General features: G+C 41.9%; 1 protein-coding gene across 3 annotated transcripts; it reads left to right on the top strand.

Annotated features, from left to right (window-relative positions):
* The first annotated feature begins 694 nt into the window (after positions 1 to 694).
* On the top strand, positions 695 to 20,488 carry LOC134018955 (synaptotagmin-2-like). 3 transcript variants are annotated; one of them, XM_062459360.1, is made up of 9 exons: positions 695 to 858; positions 7,376 to 7,589; positions 8,035 to 8,195; positions 11,804 to 11,932; positions 12,261 to 12,428; positions 13,361 to 13,528; positions 13,758 to 13,875; positions 14,607 to 14,740; positions 14,881 to 20,488. In XM_062459360.1, exons 2-9 carry the CDS (start codon positions 7,394 to 7,396, stop codon positions 15,094 to 15,096), a joined length of 1,290 nt encoding a protein of 429 aa, XP_062315344.1. In that variant the 5' UTR covers positions 695 to 858; positions 7,376 to 7,393; the 3' UTR covers positions 15,097 to 20,488. The 3 variants fall into 3 exon arrangements, with proteins under 3 accessions (XP_062315344.1, XP_062315343.1, XP_062315345.1); XM_062459359.1 differs by having other exon boundaries at positions 11,798 to 11,932; XM_062459361.1 differs by lacking the exon at positions 695 to 858 and adding an exon at positions 9,038 to 9,075 and having other exon boundaries at positions 7,448 to 7,589; positions 11,798 to 11,932.
* Positions 20,489 to 20,557: the final 69 nt, after the last annotated feature.

The raw sequence follows: 20,557 nt of genomic DNA, 5'->3' as shown, positions 1-20,557 counted from the left end.
GAGAGAGAAAGAGGGTAAGAGTCTGAGAGAAAGAGAATCGTTCAACAGTTTCCCCTTCACTGTTTGACAGTCCATCATACTGCAGTAAAAATGACAGAATTAGCTCTCTCCCCTCCCTTACCCCTTCCGCTTTCTTTTCTCCATCACTGTCTCTTCCTCTCCGTATTGAATCTCTTTACTGTCCCCTCCTTCCTGTGCTGTGCCTCTAGTCTGTTACCTCCTCTTTGCCCTGACACATATTGAGGTATCAGCTCAGAGGAAGTCCCAGAGGAGTTGGACTTGGGTGGGGTTATTTGAAATAGGGTCTGGCTGTGGCTTTGATAGTATTGCATATTGATTCTCCCAGATTACCCTTCAGTGTGTTGGAGCGGGGAGCGGAGTGCTGCATACAGCACCATGTGAGCAGAATCACAAATCAGCAGCAGGCTGAGTGAGTGAGGGGGGAGCGATGGAGTGGAGGAGGCTTGGTGGGGGAGGAAGACAGAGAAAGAGCAGGGAAAGGAAAAAAGGAGGGGGGATCCACTCAGTGGGGGAGTGAAGAGAGAGAGAGAGAGAGAGAGAGAGTGGGAGGGAAAGAGAGAGAGTGGATAGACGAGGATAGAAGGAGGAGGGGACTGAGAGGGGGAGGGTAGTGAGAGAGAATGTGTGTGTCTGCGAGCGTGTGTGTGCATGTATGTGTGTGTATACGACAGAGCGAGTACTGCTGCAGTGGAAACAGTGAGAGGAGGACTGCAGTTTCTGGGGCTGATGGCAGAGCGGTGGAGAGACGATACTAAGACACTGTAACATTAACCCTAAGTGCCTCTCCGGTGAATGGGTTAACCCATCGTAAAGAATAGGATTAAGGAGATTGAACTGGTAAGGGTGTTTACCACTGTCTTCTCTGCCTGGTTTGAACTTTTTGCACGAGGGACATTGGGGGCTTTGTGGTTGAAGAGATTAGAGGGGTGTAACTGAATGTTGCTGTCCAGTGATGAAGTGGAGACCAGTCTATGGAGACTAAGTTTGAGCAGGATAGAGGTTGTGCTGTAACCAGATTTGTCTCCTCTTTTGTTGCACCGTTGGACAGTTTTAAGTGGGACATGTCCTGGTCTATTTAGCGTGCTATTTCCTTCTGACTGCAGAGCAAACTTTAATGGCGAGTTAAATTGTGTGTGTATTTTCTAGGATGGCTGTGTATGTGTTTTGATTTAACGACATTTCAATTTGTAAGGTTAGACTTGTTAACCGGTCATGTGTAGCACCAGGAGTCTGTGCAGGATCATGCTGATGGTAAATTCAGGTTGGTCTCAGTAATCATGGCTCATTTATCCCTGGTGGGTGTAGCACCTATTCCTGGAGAGCATCCAGGAGGCTGGCCCATTGATAGCTGCTGTGTTTACCCCACCAGCCCCTTTCACCACCTCCCCCTGAGAAACAGTGATGTGGAGCCCAATAACACGGCACCCTGCCTACCAAATCGCAGACGGTTCTCTACTATAGAGACTTGGGTTTCACCCTGCTTTTTCCCCGTGCTCTCAGATGGGTTTGGTGTATGTGTGTGACATGAAAGGAGCTGAAAGGAGCTGACAGATGTGTGGGATAGTGTAGACACTGTATGTGTTTTTTGTGCAAAATGCTCCCTCTTATGGTTCTCCCCATGGGACCTAGCTCAGGCAGGCAGGACAGTTTCAAGGACACATCTGGGTGTGCTTGGACCCTTCATGGCCCTCACTATTTGGTTCTGCTTTGCTGGACTCATCAGAGCTGTTCAGTTTGTTCCCAGGACATCGTATTGATGGAGCTCTGCATCAGAACAATGTGACATTCACATTCCGAAGAAGGAGTAAAAGTTGTTGCAGATCTAATTTCCTATTCAATTGAATATGAAAGTATAGTATAGTCTTGAATAATATCTGAGGTAAATCTTCATTCCTTTATAGATTTTCTCCTTGCCACTTAAGGGGCTTCTTGAGATGAGAATCAATTGATCCTGTCTCACTTTCTGCTGTTGTATCACTCAGCCTCAGACAATTACTTTCAGGCGTGAACTGCATTACAATAATGGTTTCAGTCTTCATAAGGAGGACAAGGTGTATCTGAGAAGGATTTTGCATTTCTACATACACTTAATTCATCTAAAGAAAACAACATTTGGTTGATCAACTCCTGAATTCCTTTGCTATAATAAGGGGTGTTATTGTGTTTTCCTCCACCACATATGGAACATGTATGACAGCATTATCAGGAAGATCATGGTAAAGCAAATCAAAGCCCTTCCCCAATACTAGCTTAATTTTTTGTTTTGTCTTTGAACTTTGAATATTTTAGCCCACAGAGACTGAGCAATTAGAGCAACTGAGCATTATTTTTCACACAAACCACCACTACTCAACATACGTACAATGAGCAAGGATTCAATCTTGCTGATACATCATCATAACATTTAACGCAGCACTTTCATTGTATGACTACTCAGCTGTCAGCTTCTCGCTCCAGGTGAGGGGCCTTGTCCATTTGATGTTGTGTTGGCTGGCAGACGGTGGCAGAGCTGTCGGGTGGATCACCCAGACCCGGAGTGCTGACAGTGCATTTTCACCACCCTTTAATCTGGCCAGCTGAGAGATAAGTCTGTTGCTTTCACAGGGCCTCTCCTAAACTCCTTTTCCATCCTATGCCTGGAGTGTAGTTTCGGATGTCGTGCCAAAAGTCCCGATTTAATAACCTAGTGTTGATGTACTAAAGAGGTGTTAATTTAATGCAGGGGGTCAGTGTCACTGTAACAATCACATTTAAATGGATGCATCATTTGCGTGTGGGATGACCGTGTTTTGTCTCCAACATGTAAATACTGTATATTCGTGAGCCGGAACTGTACCAATAGGTCTGCCATCCATTTTAAAACCTAAGGCTGTTGGCTCCCAGTAGATGTGGCCTATCTGCGTTGCTGCAGGAGCGTCCTGCTCTGTCTCTGGTCTCACACAGCCTCACATGCAGATTAGGTCACTATCTCCATGGCAGGATGATTAATCAGTCTATCAGGGGCAAGGCTGGGGAGAGGGGCTGAGCTAGGAGGGGCAGAAGGGGACATGGGGAATAGCTGTAAATGTTTCCAGCTCTTCATTCAACATTCAAGCAGCCACCCCAGCCTTTTGAAGGTTCCCCTCTGATAATAGCTGAGTCACAAGCAGCTGCAGGTAGGAGGCCCCATTGTTTTATCGACACAAGGCCTGAGTGTAAATCAGGCCTCAGGGACTGTCTGGACACAATGTGACACGATTGGGAAAAGCTCTTGATTTGTTAAGGTTGATGACATTATCCATAAGGCTTTTCTTTGACATCCTTATCCGGCTGTTGCAGTCCCAGTCTGTTCTCTCTGTGTCTTCTAATAGGGTCTGTAGTTTCAGGGGCCTCTAAGATTGTGAGACTTAAAAGTAAGTGTGGAAAGGAAATGGGTCCTCAATACAATACAAATACAGATAGGTGAATGGAGTTACATGTGTCTTCTGTGTGTGTGTGTGTGTGTGTTCGTGTGCGTGTGTGCATGCGTGTGTGCGTGTGCACGTGCGTGCGCGTGTGTGTCAGTCAGTGTTAAAGTCCTCTCCTTGGGTACCACTCAAGCAGTGCTGATGACACGGTAGTGTCAATCAATTGCTGTGTGAATGGGTTCCCCTTTCTGACAGAACACAGTGTGGAGATACTGTAGAGGTTGAGGTCATCTAGATAGTGACCTTGAAACAGAATGAGAATCTTGCTCAACTTCAGTACCACAAAAGCTGCGCTCTCGTTAAATGCCAGAGATGGTGGCAGTCGTGAAGACCACAGTGGCGGTTTGAACAGTAGACAAACCGTAAATATTTAAGTATATTTAAACAGACTTTCAGGGCTAGTCTGTTCCGATCAGCCTCTCCATTTCACCCTCAGATGGTAAATAAGCATGAATGCAGCAATCCTTTGAGTGTTTTCTCAGTAATCCTATTAAAACTTTGCACAAACGAGCCCATTAAGGTTCAGGGAGCCCCCAGTCCGTTTCAGCAGGGGTAAATTGCCATGCCAAGGGAAGTTAAGAGTTTTGGAACAAATCTCAACAAGCCTCGTTTCAGCAGAACTGAGATGCATGGAGACTCAAGATACCCATTGGCTATCATTATGATTCAATAATACATGGTCACAAATCATGTCACGTTGTATTATAGAGAAAAGGCAGGGAGAAAACCTGGTCGCCAGGCTACAGCTAAAGGCACAGGTAAAACCACAATTACCAAAAAAGCTCTGTTAAACCTATCTGGTGCTAGATGGACAGTAATGTGGCTTTTTGGATGTTATTTTTTCTAAATGATCAGTTCAAATAGATTCTGTGGAGGGCCAGTGGTCAGTGGTGACTCACTGCTAGTTCAGACAATATTTGTTTTATTTTCATTAGGGACCAATTCACTAATTTAAATTTATGAGAAGTTCCAGTGCAGTGTCATGTCTTGGAGCAATGACTTTTTAATTCCTTTCTTTGACAACCTTTTCCAATTAACCCAGAATAGCTCTGTGCAATATGGCTGAATACGCCTTCTCCCTTTGTTGAAATTGAGAGAGCAACAATGTTTCCCTTGAGGTACATTCAATAGACAAAAGCTTTACTAAGTGGATGCACCACTGCCATCTAGTATTTAGCTCCGTCTGAATTCAACAGACAGTAAAATCGTGATTATTTGTCAAAACATAAGATTGAAGAAGACTCTCGACTGTTCCTTAACTGAAAGAGCTATAAAAATGACGACTACTGGCGACATTGAGATGCAGGGGTGGTGAAGCTGCAGAGACCAAAGGCCAGTTCAGCTCGGGGGGAATGCACACCACCCACACACACCCCATACATTTGCAGATGTCAGGGAACGTTGGTGGCGATCTAATACTTCTATTGGGGTCATACACACATACAAACATGCACACACACACACAAGCTCACTGTGGCCAAGTGAAGGCTTGTTTGTCAAAGACCCTGTGACCAACCACAACTATATAGATAACTGTGACATTCCTGTGAATACAACAACCTTTCCACAATGCCTAACGTCCAATACTTAATTTACCGCCCGAATGCTCTCAGCAACATTGCCTCAAGCCGCAGCCTCATGCTCCTGTAACCAATTTTCTCTTTGGCTACATGAAGTGGCCATTTTAACGAGTCAAATGTATTTTCCATGCTTTAGACTGAAGTATTTCTTTCAAAGAATAGAATATGTGGGAGTGATCAGAAGGTTACCTCACATCAAGGTAGTAACACAAACATACACACTCGCATACACAAGTTTGCACACTGGCAGACAGCTGTTCAAAGTGGAATGGAGGCAGGTTGTCAGGGCCAAGGGAAAACAAAGAACTTGTCCGTCTGGCTGTAGTGTGTTAATTAATTCTTGTCAGGGTACTTGTTGTTGTGTAATGAAACAGCTGCAGTACTACTGCGCACTCTCCTAAGGTTGTTTTGTGTCCGGTCTGACCAGAGTGCTAATAAGCCCTCCTAGAGAGACTCTCCTGCACTGAAACACCTTCTGTATGCAGGATGGGGGGCTGGTCTTGATTTTGCTAGTCATATAGATTGATTTCCATGACCAATCAGAAACACTGATTTGAAACACAACAAACTCTGTAAGTTAAGAATAACTAGGTTAAGTGTGTGTATGTGTGCATGCATTCAAGTGTGTGTGTGTTTTTGTGTGTGTCGGGAGCACTTCTCTCCCTAGCTTGAGGAAGTATTTTAGAACGGAGAGGTTCAGTTTACTCTTTCCTCCTGTTGATAGCATGGCAGCAACAACAGTGTTAGAGTCAGAACACCCGTGTTCAGAAGAGGAACACAGACTAACAGCTGCCAATCCCCTTCCAACTCTGAACCAGTGTATTTAGTGATAAGGGCCAGATCATGCCCAGAGCTGTGTAACTCTGGGTGCTGGAGCACAGCCATTTTGTTTAAACTCATAGTGATGAGCCAAAGAATCTCTCACTATTGAAATGAAAAGCACACTGGGGGACAGGCACCCAAAACTGACACTGATTACAGTATATTTCTGTGAATGGAAGCCCTTAAAGGACAAACATTGTAGAGAGTTAATTTGCCCGGAGTGAGTGGTGAAAGCTGATGATGAAACAGGGATAATGGCCGTCATAAAACAGCAATGCAGCCCCTGTCCTCTGAGTCCCGGACGGTCGCAGGAGAGAGGAGGAGATAAAAGGGTTCACCACACCATATCCCTGAATGTTAATTCAATTCTGCCTGGCCTAGCTTGTCGTGAGGGTCAAACAGGAGATTAATCTTGCAGCCAAAGAGAATGCTGATCATCCCTATGTAATGTCGTCCACACCCTTTATACACTGTAACTGCAGTGCAACCCTAAAGGAGGCGTTAAGATGAAATTGCATGTTATTTATGTAAAGTGTACTTATCTCAGGTTAGTATATATTTAAAAGTGCCCTTGATGCTTCATGGGTGAACTGAAAGGAAATAGGATGGAATTACTGGATCTAGAATCTAAGCAATCTTGCTCAGGAGTGGAACCTATATTTACATTTACATTTAGTCATTTAGCAGACGCTCTTATCCAGAGCGACCTACAGTAAGTACAGGGACATTCCCCCGAGGCAAGTAGGGTGAAGTGTTTAGGTGAGAAAATTATACTTTGTGCAAATTCACTTTATATAAATCTTAGGGTGCTTTCTCAGTGATTCAATGCAATTTTGTCAACCTCTAATGTAAACATAACCAGAACTGCACAAAAGAACACAAAGTACTATTGTAACTATTGTACTACCTCTTGGTAGCAGTTGTTTTGCAGCAGTATCTATGAACCATCTTCTTCTTGCATAACAGACACATAAGTTATTCCACCACCATACATTTAAACAGTCCTCTTGCCTGAATAATACAAAGTATATCCTGTCTGTAGTCATCTTAAATTTGAATTATTGATGCTCACCAACTGTCGGAGACAGGATCTCTGTCATTGACAAATGAGAAATCTGTTCGCTTTAATTACATTTGACTTCTTTTATTCTGCCGGTGTCCTCTGCAACCCTCTGAATCCAGCTCTGGCTCAATCACTCACACCTCGACACTAGACTGCTCTCAGCTGCACTCATCACAGTTTGACTCCTGCTGATAAGAGCCCTGATTGAACAATTGTTTGGATGGGGGAAACATCACTAGAGAGTGATAGCTGTGTTTCTTTTTGCTTTAGCCCAGTAACTCCCATTCCAGACACACTCTACTGGGTTTACAGCAACGTTTTGTTTTGTCACAGATCAGAGATATGCCACACTATGAACAATACATGAAATTGTGCATCATCGTTTTGGGCACAATGATTGCTCTTCACTGTTTGATCTTAACTACATTGTTTCGTGTTTGCAGGGACTGTGTGTGGCCTAGATGTCGGGAAAGTGGAACATTTTGAAGAAGAAACCAGAGGCCATGGTAGCACCCGAGCCCACCGGGGCCAGTGCCTTAACTGTTGCCCCGGCCCCTGTGGCCTCAACCTCAGCAGATAACTCCACGGAGGTCAACAAGAACGACCCCTTTGATGAGATCAAGAACAAGTTTCTCAATGAGATCGACAAGATCCCACGTGAGTGGCTGATCATAGCTGATCATGGGTTAGGTATGGGTGAGGCTTGGTGAGGGAGAAAAGCTGGACAAACACCTGTCTAGATTGCCGGACATTTATTGATATGCTTTGGAACAATGGCTTTGGAATTAGATCTTGTCTCTCCCTGCAGGCATTGACAGACACACAATACCGCTTAGTCTGAATCGATCAACCAAAGCCTCTGCTAATAGCACTCAAATCAAATTTTCGCACAATCTAATTGTTATCTTAGCACATCTTATCCAATGTATTTGGCCTCACATCAATGAGCAGGCTTAGTCACTGGATGGTCAAATGTCAATCTGCTTGCCTTTGTTATGTCCATGTGTTTGCGTGCAACCGTGTGTGTGTGTGTGTCTGTATTGGTTGACGTGTGTGTCTGTGTTTGTGTGTGCGTTTGTGTTTGTGTGCGTGTCCACTTCAGTGCCGTCATGGGCCATCATTGCCATTGCCGTGGTAGCGGCCCTCCTGATCCTCACCTGCTGCTTCTGCATCATCAAGAAATGCTGCTGCAAGAAGAAGAAGAACAAGAAGGGGAAGAAAGGGAAGGGGGAGATGGGCATGACCAACATGAAGGGAGGAGAGGTATGTCCAACCCTGGGGGGGTCATCATGTCAGGCTGCTGGAAACCACTTCCTGATTGCTTTGGTTATCTCAAAGCTCATTTCAGTGCTCTAAATACAGCAATAACGATTTAAAGGACCGTGTTCAGGACAAGAAGAAAACTAAAAAGAAAAGAAAACGTCTGGTATCCCAACACTGTGCTTAATTGCCTGAAACTTACTTTGAAATGACATGTTATAGCATATTGGTCGAATCTGTAAAATGGCCTTACTAGAAAATTGGTCAATAAGCTTATGACCAACTTTTCATAAACTGACCATATCACTAGGGTTGACTGTTGAACTCATAAATCTTGATAAAACAAGATTTTTTCCCTCCCTTCTTTGTTGTGCATTGTATTTTGTCAAAAAGTTGTTTGTTGAGTTACAGGATCTGGGTGAAGAATGACACAACTGAATGAAACTGATGTTCATGCAGCCTCTAATGGCAATTCAAATGACCCAATGGTACAATGGCCTTGGCACAATTCAGATTCATAGTAGCCTTTGGAATCATGTAGCAATTTTAGAAATACAGTTTGTTTTGTAAATGTAAGTTTCAATAAAAAAACATGAATTCATTGTTAATTATAATTCAAGGGCCGGAATACAAATACAAAGTTGTATCAAAGAACAATTCTGTAGACTTCCAGTGTGTCATTTTTCCTCTGTATCCTAGTGTTGTTGATTATGATCTGATTTCCCTACTCTGGTGTCTGCTGTGAGTTCAATCTCTTCCTTTCTCTCTGCTCTCCTTCTTCCTGCTTTGTGTCTTATGTGTGCTCCGTGTATCTTGACTGTGGTGGACTTCTTTGCCTACGGTAGGTCTGACGGCACGCGGCGCCCCTCTCTGGCCGCTTTGTGTAAGCGCAGACCAGGGTGGGGGGAGAGGTGGGGTGGGCTGGGCTGGGATTGGAGGGGTTTGGATGGATGGCAATGATGACAATGAGTGCTATGGCTTCCTTAGTCTTGCAAGCTTAGGTGCTGCGGGTGCTTGAGGATCTATGGGAGCAATTAAGCTGCTTCGCAAATCCACTGAAATGATATGCCGCACTGACTGCCATGTCTTGAGTATCCAGAGGTCGCAATTGGGGCCAAAGATGGAAAAACAAATGTAAACCTTTACATGTCGGTGGAAATGAACTTGAATCTCATCCTATGGTTGAGCCTTTGAATGACGAGTGCACTGAAGCAACTCACTAGAGATCACTAACATGCATGTGCAAAGGGTGAGGTTGGCTATTTGTCAAATAACGGGTTCAACTTTACCTTATTGAGATCTTTGTACATGTTTCCATCATAATATATGTACCATATATAATGCAATATGTTATAAACATATGTGCATCACAAAGATGAAAGTACAGTAAGTCACTGAAATAACTCATATTTCGACATTTCGAAAATCCGCAGTGGTATTACTGCGTCCCAATTGACCAGTGCAAACATGCTCAGAGATCAAGGTCAGATAAAGCGGTGTGTATCTCTTGACAAAGACCAAAACCTGCCCTTTCAGTAGGTACCATTGAATGGCCACAACTTGACTTGAGAGTAACTATCCTGGATGACCCATGCTGCTGACATACGAGGTGGTAGTCAATGAAGCCCTTTATTCCTGAAGCGGTGGGTTGTTACTGAAGACAGTTGGTGGGCCTGACAGTGTGCATGAGTACATATGAGCTATAGCTAAATTGTCTTTTGATGCCCAATTCAAGTAACCACCTATGTGGTTCAATTGGTGACCATCACAGATATCGTATTGAAAAATATTTTTTCAAGCTCACATATATAATGTCACACGTTCAGATGTACCTCGTTGTCTTGTAACCCCACTGCAAGTTTGGTGAAGAACTTCTGCAAAGCATGACCTCCGATAGTGGTGGTCCTATGCGAGTTTATCATTTAGTAAACAGAGTTTTTATAAGCATTGCCAAACAACCAATCTTGACCACCAAGATTATCACTGATATTGACACATGATATGTCTTGTCCTTTAGAATTAAGGCAATTTCAGTCACATTTTGCAATCAATAAGGAGTGTTCTTCTACAATCCTGCATTGTGTGGCCTGGCATGCTTGAATGTACAGTAAAGCATTTACCACAATCAATACCATATATAATGCAAGTATAAGGAGATGACCTGGGAGGAGTGTTTGAGGATGTTTAGGAGTGAGTGTGTCTGCATGCAAGGCAAGCTGCATGCTTAGTTTGTATGTGTGTGTGTTTGTGAAAGAGAGAGAGAGAGAGTTTGTTCCTGTGTGGGTGTGTTTCAATTGTGTGCTAGGGACGAGGATTGTGCATCAGGTACCATATAGTGTGTGAGTCGTTAGGGTGAGTATATAAAGTATAGTATGCTGTATTACATAATGTGATTTGTATGTTACAGTAAATGGGTATCAGTGAGTGGATTATTTGCTTGTGTGTGTGTGTGTGTGTTTGAGAGAGAGAGAGAGAGTCGAACTGGTGTCCTTATTATGAGTATACTGTTCCTCTTCCAGCCATGAATACTGTAGCTGGCCCCTCCTGTCTTGAGAAGCCACCAGTGTTAGGACAGAAGACAGCCATAGTAGGCCACACTGACATACCATCCAGCACCATTAATCTTCTCTTATGATTTTTCTTTGATCTGGCCAGTGCACCAGCACTAGAATGACAATTCTGGTGGTTCTGAAAAGATGTAAATGGTGAGGGTTATAGTGGGTTGCCAGGCCTGGACCAGCTTCATTCTCTCTGAGGCGTCTTTCTGCTTACAGTAGTGCATTTTACAGGTCTTCATGTGTCTCACAGGGACTCTCAAATTATTTTAGAAAGGGTGAGTAGAAATAAGGAGCTAATTATCAAAATAAGAAATGTATCATTTTGCTAACAGTTACATAACTGAGGTGGAGTTAGTATTAGTATTCCCCTTTAAGGAAATGTAGAGGAGGAGAATGAGAAATTGTAGTTTTAGTTCTCCAGCTATTTCTTAGGTTTGTACTTAACTGCGTCAGAATCAGCATGCCTTCACCAGTCGGCCAGCAGGTTCAGCACAGTAGAGCTAGTTCTGAGGTCTGACCTCATCCACGTGTGATGGAAACTGTTTGTGACTGTGCCCCCTAGTCCTTTCAACATGCACTGAGCCATATGCTTACCCTGTATTCATTCTGGTTGGGGACATTTTTGTCTCAAATATCTGTCTACATACAGTATTTACAGCTATTTTCTCTTCCCTTTTTTCAATTTCTATCTTCACCGAGGATATTGACAAAGAACTTGTGTTTATTCATTTTGTAGAGCACTCTAGTTTTTATAACAAAAAGGAAGCCCAACTTCCTTATCACTGATTATCAACAGGAACATGGGTCAAAAAAGACAGCAAATGGTGTCATGCAAGGAATAGTGAAATCAAGTCATGTTGCAACTGTGGCCATCGATGTAAAGATTGCACTAGTAACAGCAGGGTTAACAGGGGTAAGTGGTAGGTAGGTTCTGTGACTAACCTGACTGTCGGCGGCTTACAGAGCTTGAGTTAGGTGTGCAATGTAGAGCCCCTGTCATGGTGTCTGATGCATCCCTTCTGCCCCCACCCTTCCTTGTCATTACAGAAACAGGATGATGACGACGATGAGGATGATGCTGAGACTGGGCTCACTGGAGATGAGAAGGAGGAAGAGGTGAAGGAGAAGGAGAAGCTTGGGAAGCTTCAGTACTCCATAGATTATGACTTCCAAGACAACAAGGTAGGTTATCTGGGACACTTATTATACTTATTCAAGCCAGACACATCATCATGTATTTTTTTTAGAACCAAACAAACGTTTCTGCCAAGAATATAAATGTTTCCCAGTTATGTAAGCTATGCTGCTGGAAGCCTGTACAGTAAGTTGTTGCATTATATTCTGGTCTTTTCATTTATTGTTGAGGGTCGTTGTTTACTGGGCCTACCATCACATATACAAGCCTTTATTGCTGTTAGATCCTAACAGTACAAACATTAAAAAGGGCTGCATCTGTGTGAACAGGATGAGCTGAGATAGACATTAACTGAGTTGTATCTCCTGACCCCAGCTGACCGTGGGCATCCTCCAAGCAGCAGACCTTCTCTCAATGGACAGCGGTGGCACCTCCGACCCTTACGTCAAGGTCTTTGTCCTCCCGGACAAGAAGAAGAAGTTTGACACCAAGGTGCACAAGAAAACCCTGAACCCTGTCTTCAACGAGACTTTTGTCTTCAAGGTAAATTGAGGAGTGCATTGATCTTGTGTCGAAGTGAAAAGTAACATCCATAGACAGAGAGACCAAGGTAGTCTCTGCTCTTTACACTACATACTGTATATCATACAGTATATTTTTATGTTTGCGTAGAATCTTTAGGAATAGTACGTTTTACACAAACACCATTGTGCATTATAGATGTGGTACGGTGCTTACTTGAAGACTAGTGTCAGCATAGTCTCAAGTACCATAAAGTCTGAGCCTAATTAAAGCTGCCGTATGCTTTCCTTGTGTGTGAAGGCTATATGAGTGTTTGTATGTGTGAATGTTTGCATGAGAGAGAGAGACTGCAAGTGTGCAAGAGAGAACCATAGAGGGAGGGCTACTGTAGCATGTGTGCCTGACTCATTACCCGTCATTACTGAGCTCCAGTAAAATACCTGGTGGTGGTATGCAATTGGGAATCACTAGACCTTGGACAATGATAAAGCAAACTTGTGAAGCCTTCTGCTGAAGGGTAGATGATAGGGATTCAGTTAAGGGACAATACATCCTTTGTCCTCCACCACTCCCTGTCTGCTGACACAGTTCTCAATGAGAAGGGATCAAACCACTCAGCTTTCCCTCTTCAAGGACAGGCTGTTCTGCTGAGTGGGCACGCCATTATGGCTAGATCTGGACTCGCACCGCCAACCCCTCGTTCTCCACCACTAACCATGCACACACACACACACCCACACACATGCAAGTGATGCCTCGGGAACATACAACATGTGGTTAGGATGAAAAAGAGAACGGATTCTAATACTGGTGTGACCAAAAAGGTCCAATGAAAATTATCCAGAATTCTGATCATCTTCATATGAAATAAAGCTATTTAAAATAGAGATGGAAATAATACCCTCAAATCCAAACTGAGACACTGAACCTTCTCTCTCTCTAATGTCTTTCAGCTTCCATTCCAAGAGATGGGTGGGAAGACTTTGGTGATGTCAGTTTATGACTTTGACCGCTTCTCTAAGCATGATGTCATTGGGGAGATCAAACTTCAAATGAAAGCCCTCGACCTGGCTCAGCCTATTGAGGAGTGGCGGGAATTGGACAGTGCTGACCAGGAAGAGGTGAGAGTGACGGACCTTCAATTGTTATTCTAATCTTGTCAAGACGCCAAAGACAGATATTGACAGCTGATTTAAAAGACAGATGCTTTTTGATGTGAAAAAGGCGTTTTTGCTAAACTGGTGTTTCACAACTAGTCATAACACATGACATATTTGGATACTGTCCGAATGTAGACTGTAGATTATGTTCCTATCTTTAACCTATTCGCATATTCTCTTCTTCATGCAGCCAGAAAAGCTGGGAGATATTTGCATCTCTCTGCGTTATGTGCCCACTGCTGGCAAACTCACCATCTGTATTCTGGAGGCTAAGAACCTGAAGAAAATGGACGTGGGTGGACTCTCAGGTAAATAGACAGATAGTCAGCTTCCCACAACATATCTATCTATTCTCAGACAAACACAGAGATACAGTACATCCATACTGCAGCACATCGAATGCTGCATGTATTCATGTAATACTCCATTGACACCCTTATGCAGTCTCTCTATGAGAACACTGCGAATTTAGCACATGCAGCTCTGTTCAATCAATTTTTTTAAATCAAATGTATGCATGGAACGTGCTATCAAAAATATGCTTTGGAAGCAATGTGAAGTGTGATCCAGTACAAACCTGCCAGTGGGATCTGTATGGTACACTGCTGCACGTTGCACGCCAATCTTTTTTTGGTGTTTGCTCACGTGCTGACGCTGCAGTACTCTCCATGCAGTGGTTCAACTGCCTTCAGCTAAATTGCACTGGCCCCATCTGTTGGCCATTTGCAGCATTGCGACCCCTTTACTTCAGTTGTGGAGGTAAGATCACCACGGCTATGGTTGGAGCCAGAGGCATAGCCACGGGTAGGCCTGGGTAGGCACAGGCCTACCCAATTTGTTCTAAGGCCTACCCAAAAACAAAAATATCTCTGAAGAATTATGCACCGGGTGCACATCGCAAAGTAAATAACAACACTTTTTTTTTAAAGATGCCAATCCATATTTTTCTAGGCCTACTCAAAAAGTTTATTCTGGCTACGCCCCTGGTTGGAGCTGAATGGTTGATGAAGTGTTGGTTTGCCAATCAATCTGTTTGCAGATCCTTATGTAAAGATTCACTTGCTGCAAAACGGTAAGAGGCTGAAGAAGAAGAAGACCACAGTGAAGAAAAACACTCTGAACCCTTACTACAACGAGTCCTTCAGCTTTGAGATCCCTCTGGAGCAGATGCAGGTAGACCGGGTGAAAGTGTGGGCAGAGAAGGATAACTACACTTAGAACCTATTTAATGTTTGATATGAAAGTACCAGTTGACTCTTTAAATGAGATGTGGTTTGTACTGTACTACATGCCTTTCTTCAACTTTTCTTCAGAAAATCCAAGCTGTGATCACAGTGCTGGATTATGATAAGATCGGCAAGAACGATGCCATTGGGAAGATCTGGGTGGGCAGCAAGTCTACAGGATTGGGGCTGAAGCACTGGTCTGACATGCTGGCTAACCCACGTCGACCCATCGCCCAGTGGCATCCACTGCAGCCTGAGGAGGAGGTAGACGCTTCCCTCGCCGCCCTGAATGCCAAGAAGTAAACCTCCTCCACCCACGTCAACATCAACTACACCTACCTACAGTCCCCCACACCACACGTCCTACCTAAACCCCAGGTTCCGCATATCACCACATATCTAAAACAACACACCCAGAGATCTGCCCGCCCCCCCCCCCATACAAAACAAAACATAGATCATAACTAACATGATGAAAATAAAGAATAAAAGGGGATATGACATCATGTGATCCTCAGCAGTGCCATTTCCATATGGAGACATGTTACAGGATGGACAGATACTATAGTTGATTTCATTTAGATATATTTTTGTATCGGGGTAGTGGTTTCATTGTCATGAAGGCAGAGTACAGTATGGAGAGGGGAGTACTATGTGGGACAAGGAGAAGTATTCCTCATAATGTACCTTTCACACCCTCCCTTCAGAGACACAGTTTGCTTAGAATACTGCTTAATACTTAAAATGCTTTATACTGCCATACAATAGAGGAATAACACAAGCAGGTCCATTCCTTAGGTGTGTTGTGCACCATGTACAACACCTGCCAGTAAACATGTCTATATATGATTCCGTTAGTTTGAAGTACATTCCTAGAGATGGGTAGCACTTAGGGGTAGACACATATCCTAGTTACCAACAAACACACTGCCTTTTTGATCAGCTCATCTTCTCACCCATATTCTCAGGTAAACTGAGAGAAAACAAAACTTCATGCCTATGTTTTCCAAGAAATCTTGTTCCAATTGCTCCACATGATCAGAGAATTAGTTTGATTCAAAATGTTGATCAGGTGTTTTCCATGATCAGAGATTCCTGGCTAGTCTTAGTGGATGAGTGAGTGATGTGACTAAGCAGGTGTCTGTCAGTGATCATGACTGGATGTCAACAGTAATTATGTCAACTTGTAATGACAAGGAGAAATGAGCTGTGACTGCTATGTCTGTCATCATGACAACTGATACAAATTGAGAACCTGGATGGGAACTTAATGACTGGATCAGACCTTGCATAACATGATGCTCTTAAAGTGTCTCTTTTACTGCCTGCAGTCTACCATCATCCCTCCAATGCCTACAATTCTATTTCACTTGTTCAGTGCTACTGCCATTAGTCATGGACTCAAAACAAGGATTTCACTTCAAAGAAATCCCTGTAACCGTCTTACAGTCATAAAGGAGACAAGCCTTCCAAGTAACAAAAATAAGCAATTCTCAACTACCAGGGACGCCTTCCAATTAGCGGTGTTGTTTTATTCCATCTTTAATTGAACTTCAAACACTTTTGATTCCTCAAGCACTTTAAATCAAAATGTTATGTTGTTTTACTCTCAGAAACCAGAGCTTTAACTATTTATTTTGTGAAGATTTCCTGGTCAGAAAGAGCATGAGAGCTGAAACACACTTTATGTTTGGTTTGTTACCTCACCTTTTTGTCCTGTTGTTTTGTGGAAACACTAATTGGTCTTTTTAGTTTTTACATTCTTGACTGCAAAGGTATGGTCTGAAAGGTGGCACTGTTAAATGTGTGTTTTATACACAGATGACCAAACTGAATCTAATTGCACTACTGGATATACATCTGTTATGTGGTACAGTAATTGGCGTTGTTCCTTGATCTATGTAGTTTTTGTAAAGAGATGTCAATGTGAGCTTGAGTTGTTTGTGGCACATGCATGCCAGACAAGTCACCTCATAGTGGAACGTCCTCTAATTGGAAAGGATACACATTTCAAACAAATGCTGCTACTCAAATAATTAAAGGAATGGGGTTGTAGATTTGAGTTCTCAGACAGAGACTCAAATTCCTTGAGACTAAATGTGGTTATTCTATTGAAGACCTAACCTACATAATGCATGAGCTATTTGAGCCATAACATTCTGGACATTGTTGTGGCTTTGTCAACATTGCTAATTGGTTATCTAAAAATACATTAACTGTCCCTGAGCACAATCTTTTCTCTATGGTCTCATATAAGGTGATCAAAGAAGGAAACCACCAGACATGATTGTGTTCAAGAACATGCAAGGTCAATGCACATTCGTGCAGGTTATATTTGATCAGTTTTACAACTTTTAAAAGACTTTGGAATTCAATGAATGTTGACTGTTGAATCATTTTATCTATCAGACTCCCATTTCTTTATCCATTTGTCCAGTAGAGGTCATATTCTTTCCAAATTATGTTTTTCATTGAACTTACTGTAATTTGCTTTCTTCTATGTTAATCAAGCAACACTAAAGAAAAGACAACATGCAAGCAATCAAACAGCTCATTAATGTGTAGTTTTGCCTATATACAGAGTTCATACATGTTGATACTGCATGTTTATACAAAATATTGTACATAAAAGGCATGTTTTAGAGACAACGCAAAAATATCTTGTGTACGTATAAGTGGGTGTCATTTGTCATTTTAATAACACAATGGAGGAAAAAAAGATGCACTGTATATTTTCTAAATGCAACAAATGTGTATTTATTTTCCATGAATGGGTCATTAGAGAGAATGTCATACTACAGTATATTAGAGTCCTATTACTACTAAGAACCTTTCCATGTCTGAAATTCATAAGCAAGTGTGTTGTCAAGTACTGTGCGTGAGTTCATGTAGGATGAACATTTAGTAGCATGCTTGCTATCTAACTCCTTGTGATCCTTTTATAATTTGAAAATGTACATTTAGGAACTTGTTTTGTAATTGTTTATCTTTGGGTCAATACTTGTCATCTTACCAACTATTAAACTTCAAAGGGGGGCTCCAAGTTAAATAATACATATTTGTCAGTTAAATCATAGACATACAGACATTCAGTAATGAATCCAAGCAATTTAAAGAAAGAAATTACTGAATTTGAAACTGAAAACAATCAAAGTGCAGTATTTACGACAAGAAATAATTCAGCACTTCCTCATTGTGTACAAAAGGCTTGGAATCTCATACTTTTCAGTCCTAAATTTGACTTAACCTTTTGTTTCTTCACTTGACACCCTTTCCAATTATGTATATTTTACTATGTTTATTAACACTAAATGTATATGTGTATACAAATAGATGAATAAGATAAAACTTAAGCCATAAGACTCAAGCACTATCTCTTTAGAGCTCAATTGAGTATCTAGAGTTGATTTTGTCAAAAACACTTGTTCATTTTCCTTGGCCAGTGTTACTCTTACACATTCCGTTCAGTGGTCTTTTACCCATCGTGAGGGCAGAATGCATTCTACATGTGAACAATGAGAACAGTTGTGATTTTAGTAGAGCGAATGTGTCTTTTTTCTACTTGTTTATGTCGTTTATAGAGAAAGCTGATTTTTTGGTGATTAGTAATGTGTACGCTTGTTTTGATAGTATGAATCATGGATAATGGATGTTATCTAACAGGAAGTTCTCAAAGACCAAATTATGTCACACTTTGCGTGTCTCTTATACCTCTTTAATGGCACAGAAATTACCAGAGCAACACTATATTTTTACCATTTTGTTACACATGGATTGAGTGAAAGACTTCCTTTGTGAAGCACTCTGTAACCATGTCAATGTAATGTTGACTGAGTAATTGCAGCATTATAGAGGTATAAAGCACCTTGATGTGAAGTGGTGTCCATGGCTGAAACCTACATCCCTCCTAGTTCCTATATAACTATGCTTTCACTAAGCAGCTGGGTTTACATGCTGTTTACAGTAGCTACTCCTGACTTGATCTTTTAAAATACTTGGGGGAGAAATTGATGTTTAACTCATGATTCAGCAACTGTTAGATCATTTTGTTGCTTACATGATAAGCATTTAAGTTATATAGGAAGCATCAAGGATAAAATGAAAAACAGTACCCAGAGATACAGTGATGTATGTTGCCACAACATCCCTAATAGCTGCCATTTTATAATCAAGCCACTGATGTTATTTATTCAATATCCCAATTAATCCCATTGAACTGTGACCAAGGGATGCACTGACTACTGTGGTAATCCACAACAGATTTCAGTATTTCAAAAACATACTGCCAATAGTCATCTCTAATTACAGTTGCTGGTAATCATCAGCAATCTGAATATATTTCAGAGCCATGCTAACCCAGTTTATGCAGTGGCAAAATAGGCTAGATGATGAGACAACTGTGAATGAAGGTGCATTCCAACAAAGTATAGCACATAGAATGATTGTTTCAATGCTTTTTACACTGCCCAGGTCACCACAATCACACATGACCACTTGACAATAGGTTCCATGAGGGACAGAGACTGAGAACTGTGTGTGTTTGTGTGTTAAATAGATGAAGCATAGGCCCTTTATAAAGTTAGCAGTTAAAGTGCAATAATGCAGCACCATAACTTTCTGTTACTACTGTATACCACACAGTGTCTGCATGCGTGGGACACATATTCCGGGTTGTACATGTATGTGGGTGTGAGAACAATCTAAATACGTTTTAATCATAATAAATAGGAAAAGTAATTCTTTCTATACAATTGTTACTTATTTTTTGACTGATACACATACCTTATGTTCAACTGAATTTTTCATTTTCAACAAAGGTTTTAGAGCACGATTCTCACATATTAGGGTTATGGTGCACTGGCTCTTTGTTTTTGCAGGCTTTTTGTAATAAGGTACATAGTTTAATGAAAGGTTCCTTGGAACGATATGTACATCCATCTTCTAAACTCCATAACTACATCTGGTACTAACTGACCTTGCCCAGGTCTTCACCTAGCCAGCTGTTCTTCTGTCTCTGGTGTGGCTCTTTGTTTCTTCTCTGTATTCTATGTGATCACTGTTAGTGTTCTGTCTCTATCCTGTAACTGTAGAATACAGGATTGCATTAGGAACAATGGAAGACACAAATTCAACTGTTCTTCCATTCTCTTATTTGTCTTTGTACCATTATTGTGCTAATGTGGACCCAGCTGACTGGATTCTCGCATAGCTCCATGATGACACTGAATTTAAGTGTGTGGAATGCCGGCCTTCATGTTTACAACATGGATATGTATACTGCCAAACAAGCAGAACTGTTTCACCCTTCCCTCTTCAACTTTAGTCCACCGCATTTCATATCCCATGATAGAATAATATTCTAAAAACTCTTTTCATTTCATTTTCTCCTCTTTCTCTTCATCTTTTTAAGCATCAGGGGACCTTAAGGTTGTGTCCTCTGGCTGTGTTTCTTCGTGTCTAGTGTCGTGGTGCGCGTGTTCATGTCAGTACTTGTGCCTACTGTGGATCGCATGCTTTAGCCCTTGACTGGACACAAAAACATTGCTCACAAATGCCCCACAGCCCTTATGTGGATGAGCATCGGGGATCCTTGTAAAGTTATCAAGGGAACCAAACAACTCAATACAGATTTATCATATGTGTTACCAGTTCTGTAAGAAACAAATAGGAAATAAAGGCCTTTTAATTATCATGACTTGTGTGTTGTCTGTGCCTTGTCAAGCATATGTATTCAAGTAAACAATTAAGAAATATGGCAGTACTC

This window comes from Osmerus eperlanus, chromosome 4, assembly GCF_963692335.1.
Source record: "Osmerus eperlanus chromosome 4, fOsmEpe2.1, whole genome shotgun sequence".
In the NCBI taxonomy this organism is placed as follows: domain Eukaryota; kingdom Metazoa; phylum Chordata; class Actinopteri; order Osmeriformes; family Osmeridae; genus Osmerus; species Osmerus eperlanus.
Note: the sequence above shows the minus strand (reverse complement) of the source record. Positions and strands in the feature narration are given on the sequence as shown.

What these genes read in the sequence shown, in the direction of transcription:
- LOC134018955 (XM_062459359.1), top strand. Translation starts at nt 7,394, where the DNA reads ATGTCGGGAAAGTGGAACATTTTGAAGAAGAAACCAGAGGCCATGGTA. An exon ending in CCAACATGAAGGGAGGAGAG is followed by an intron (nt 8,196 to 11,797) that starts GTATGTCCAACC and finishes TTGTCATTACAG; the next exon opens with AAACAGGATGATGACGACGA. An exon ending in TCCCTCTGGAGCAGATGCAG is followed by an intron (nt 14,741 to 14,880) that starts GTAGACCGGGTG and finishes ACTTTTCTTCAG; the next exon opens with AAAATCCAAGCTGTGATCAC.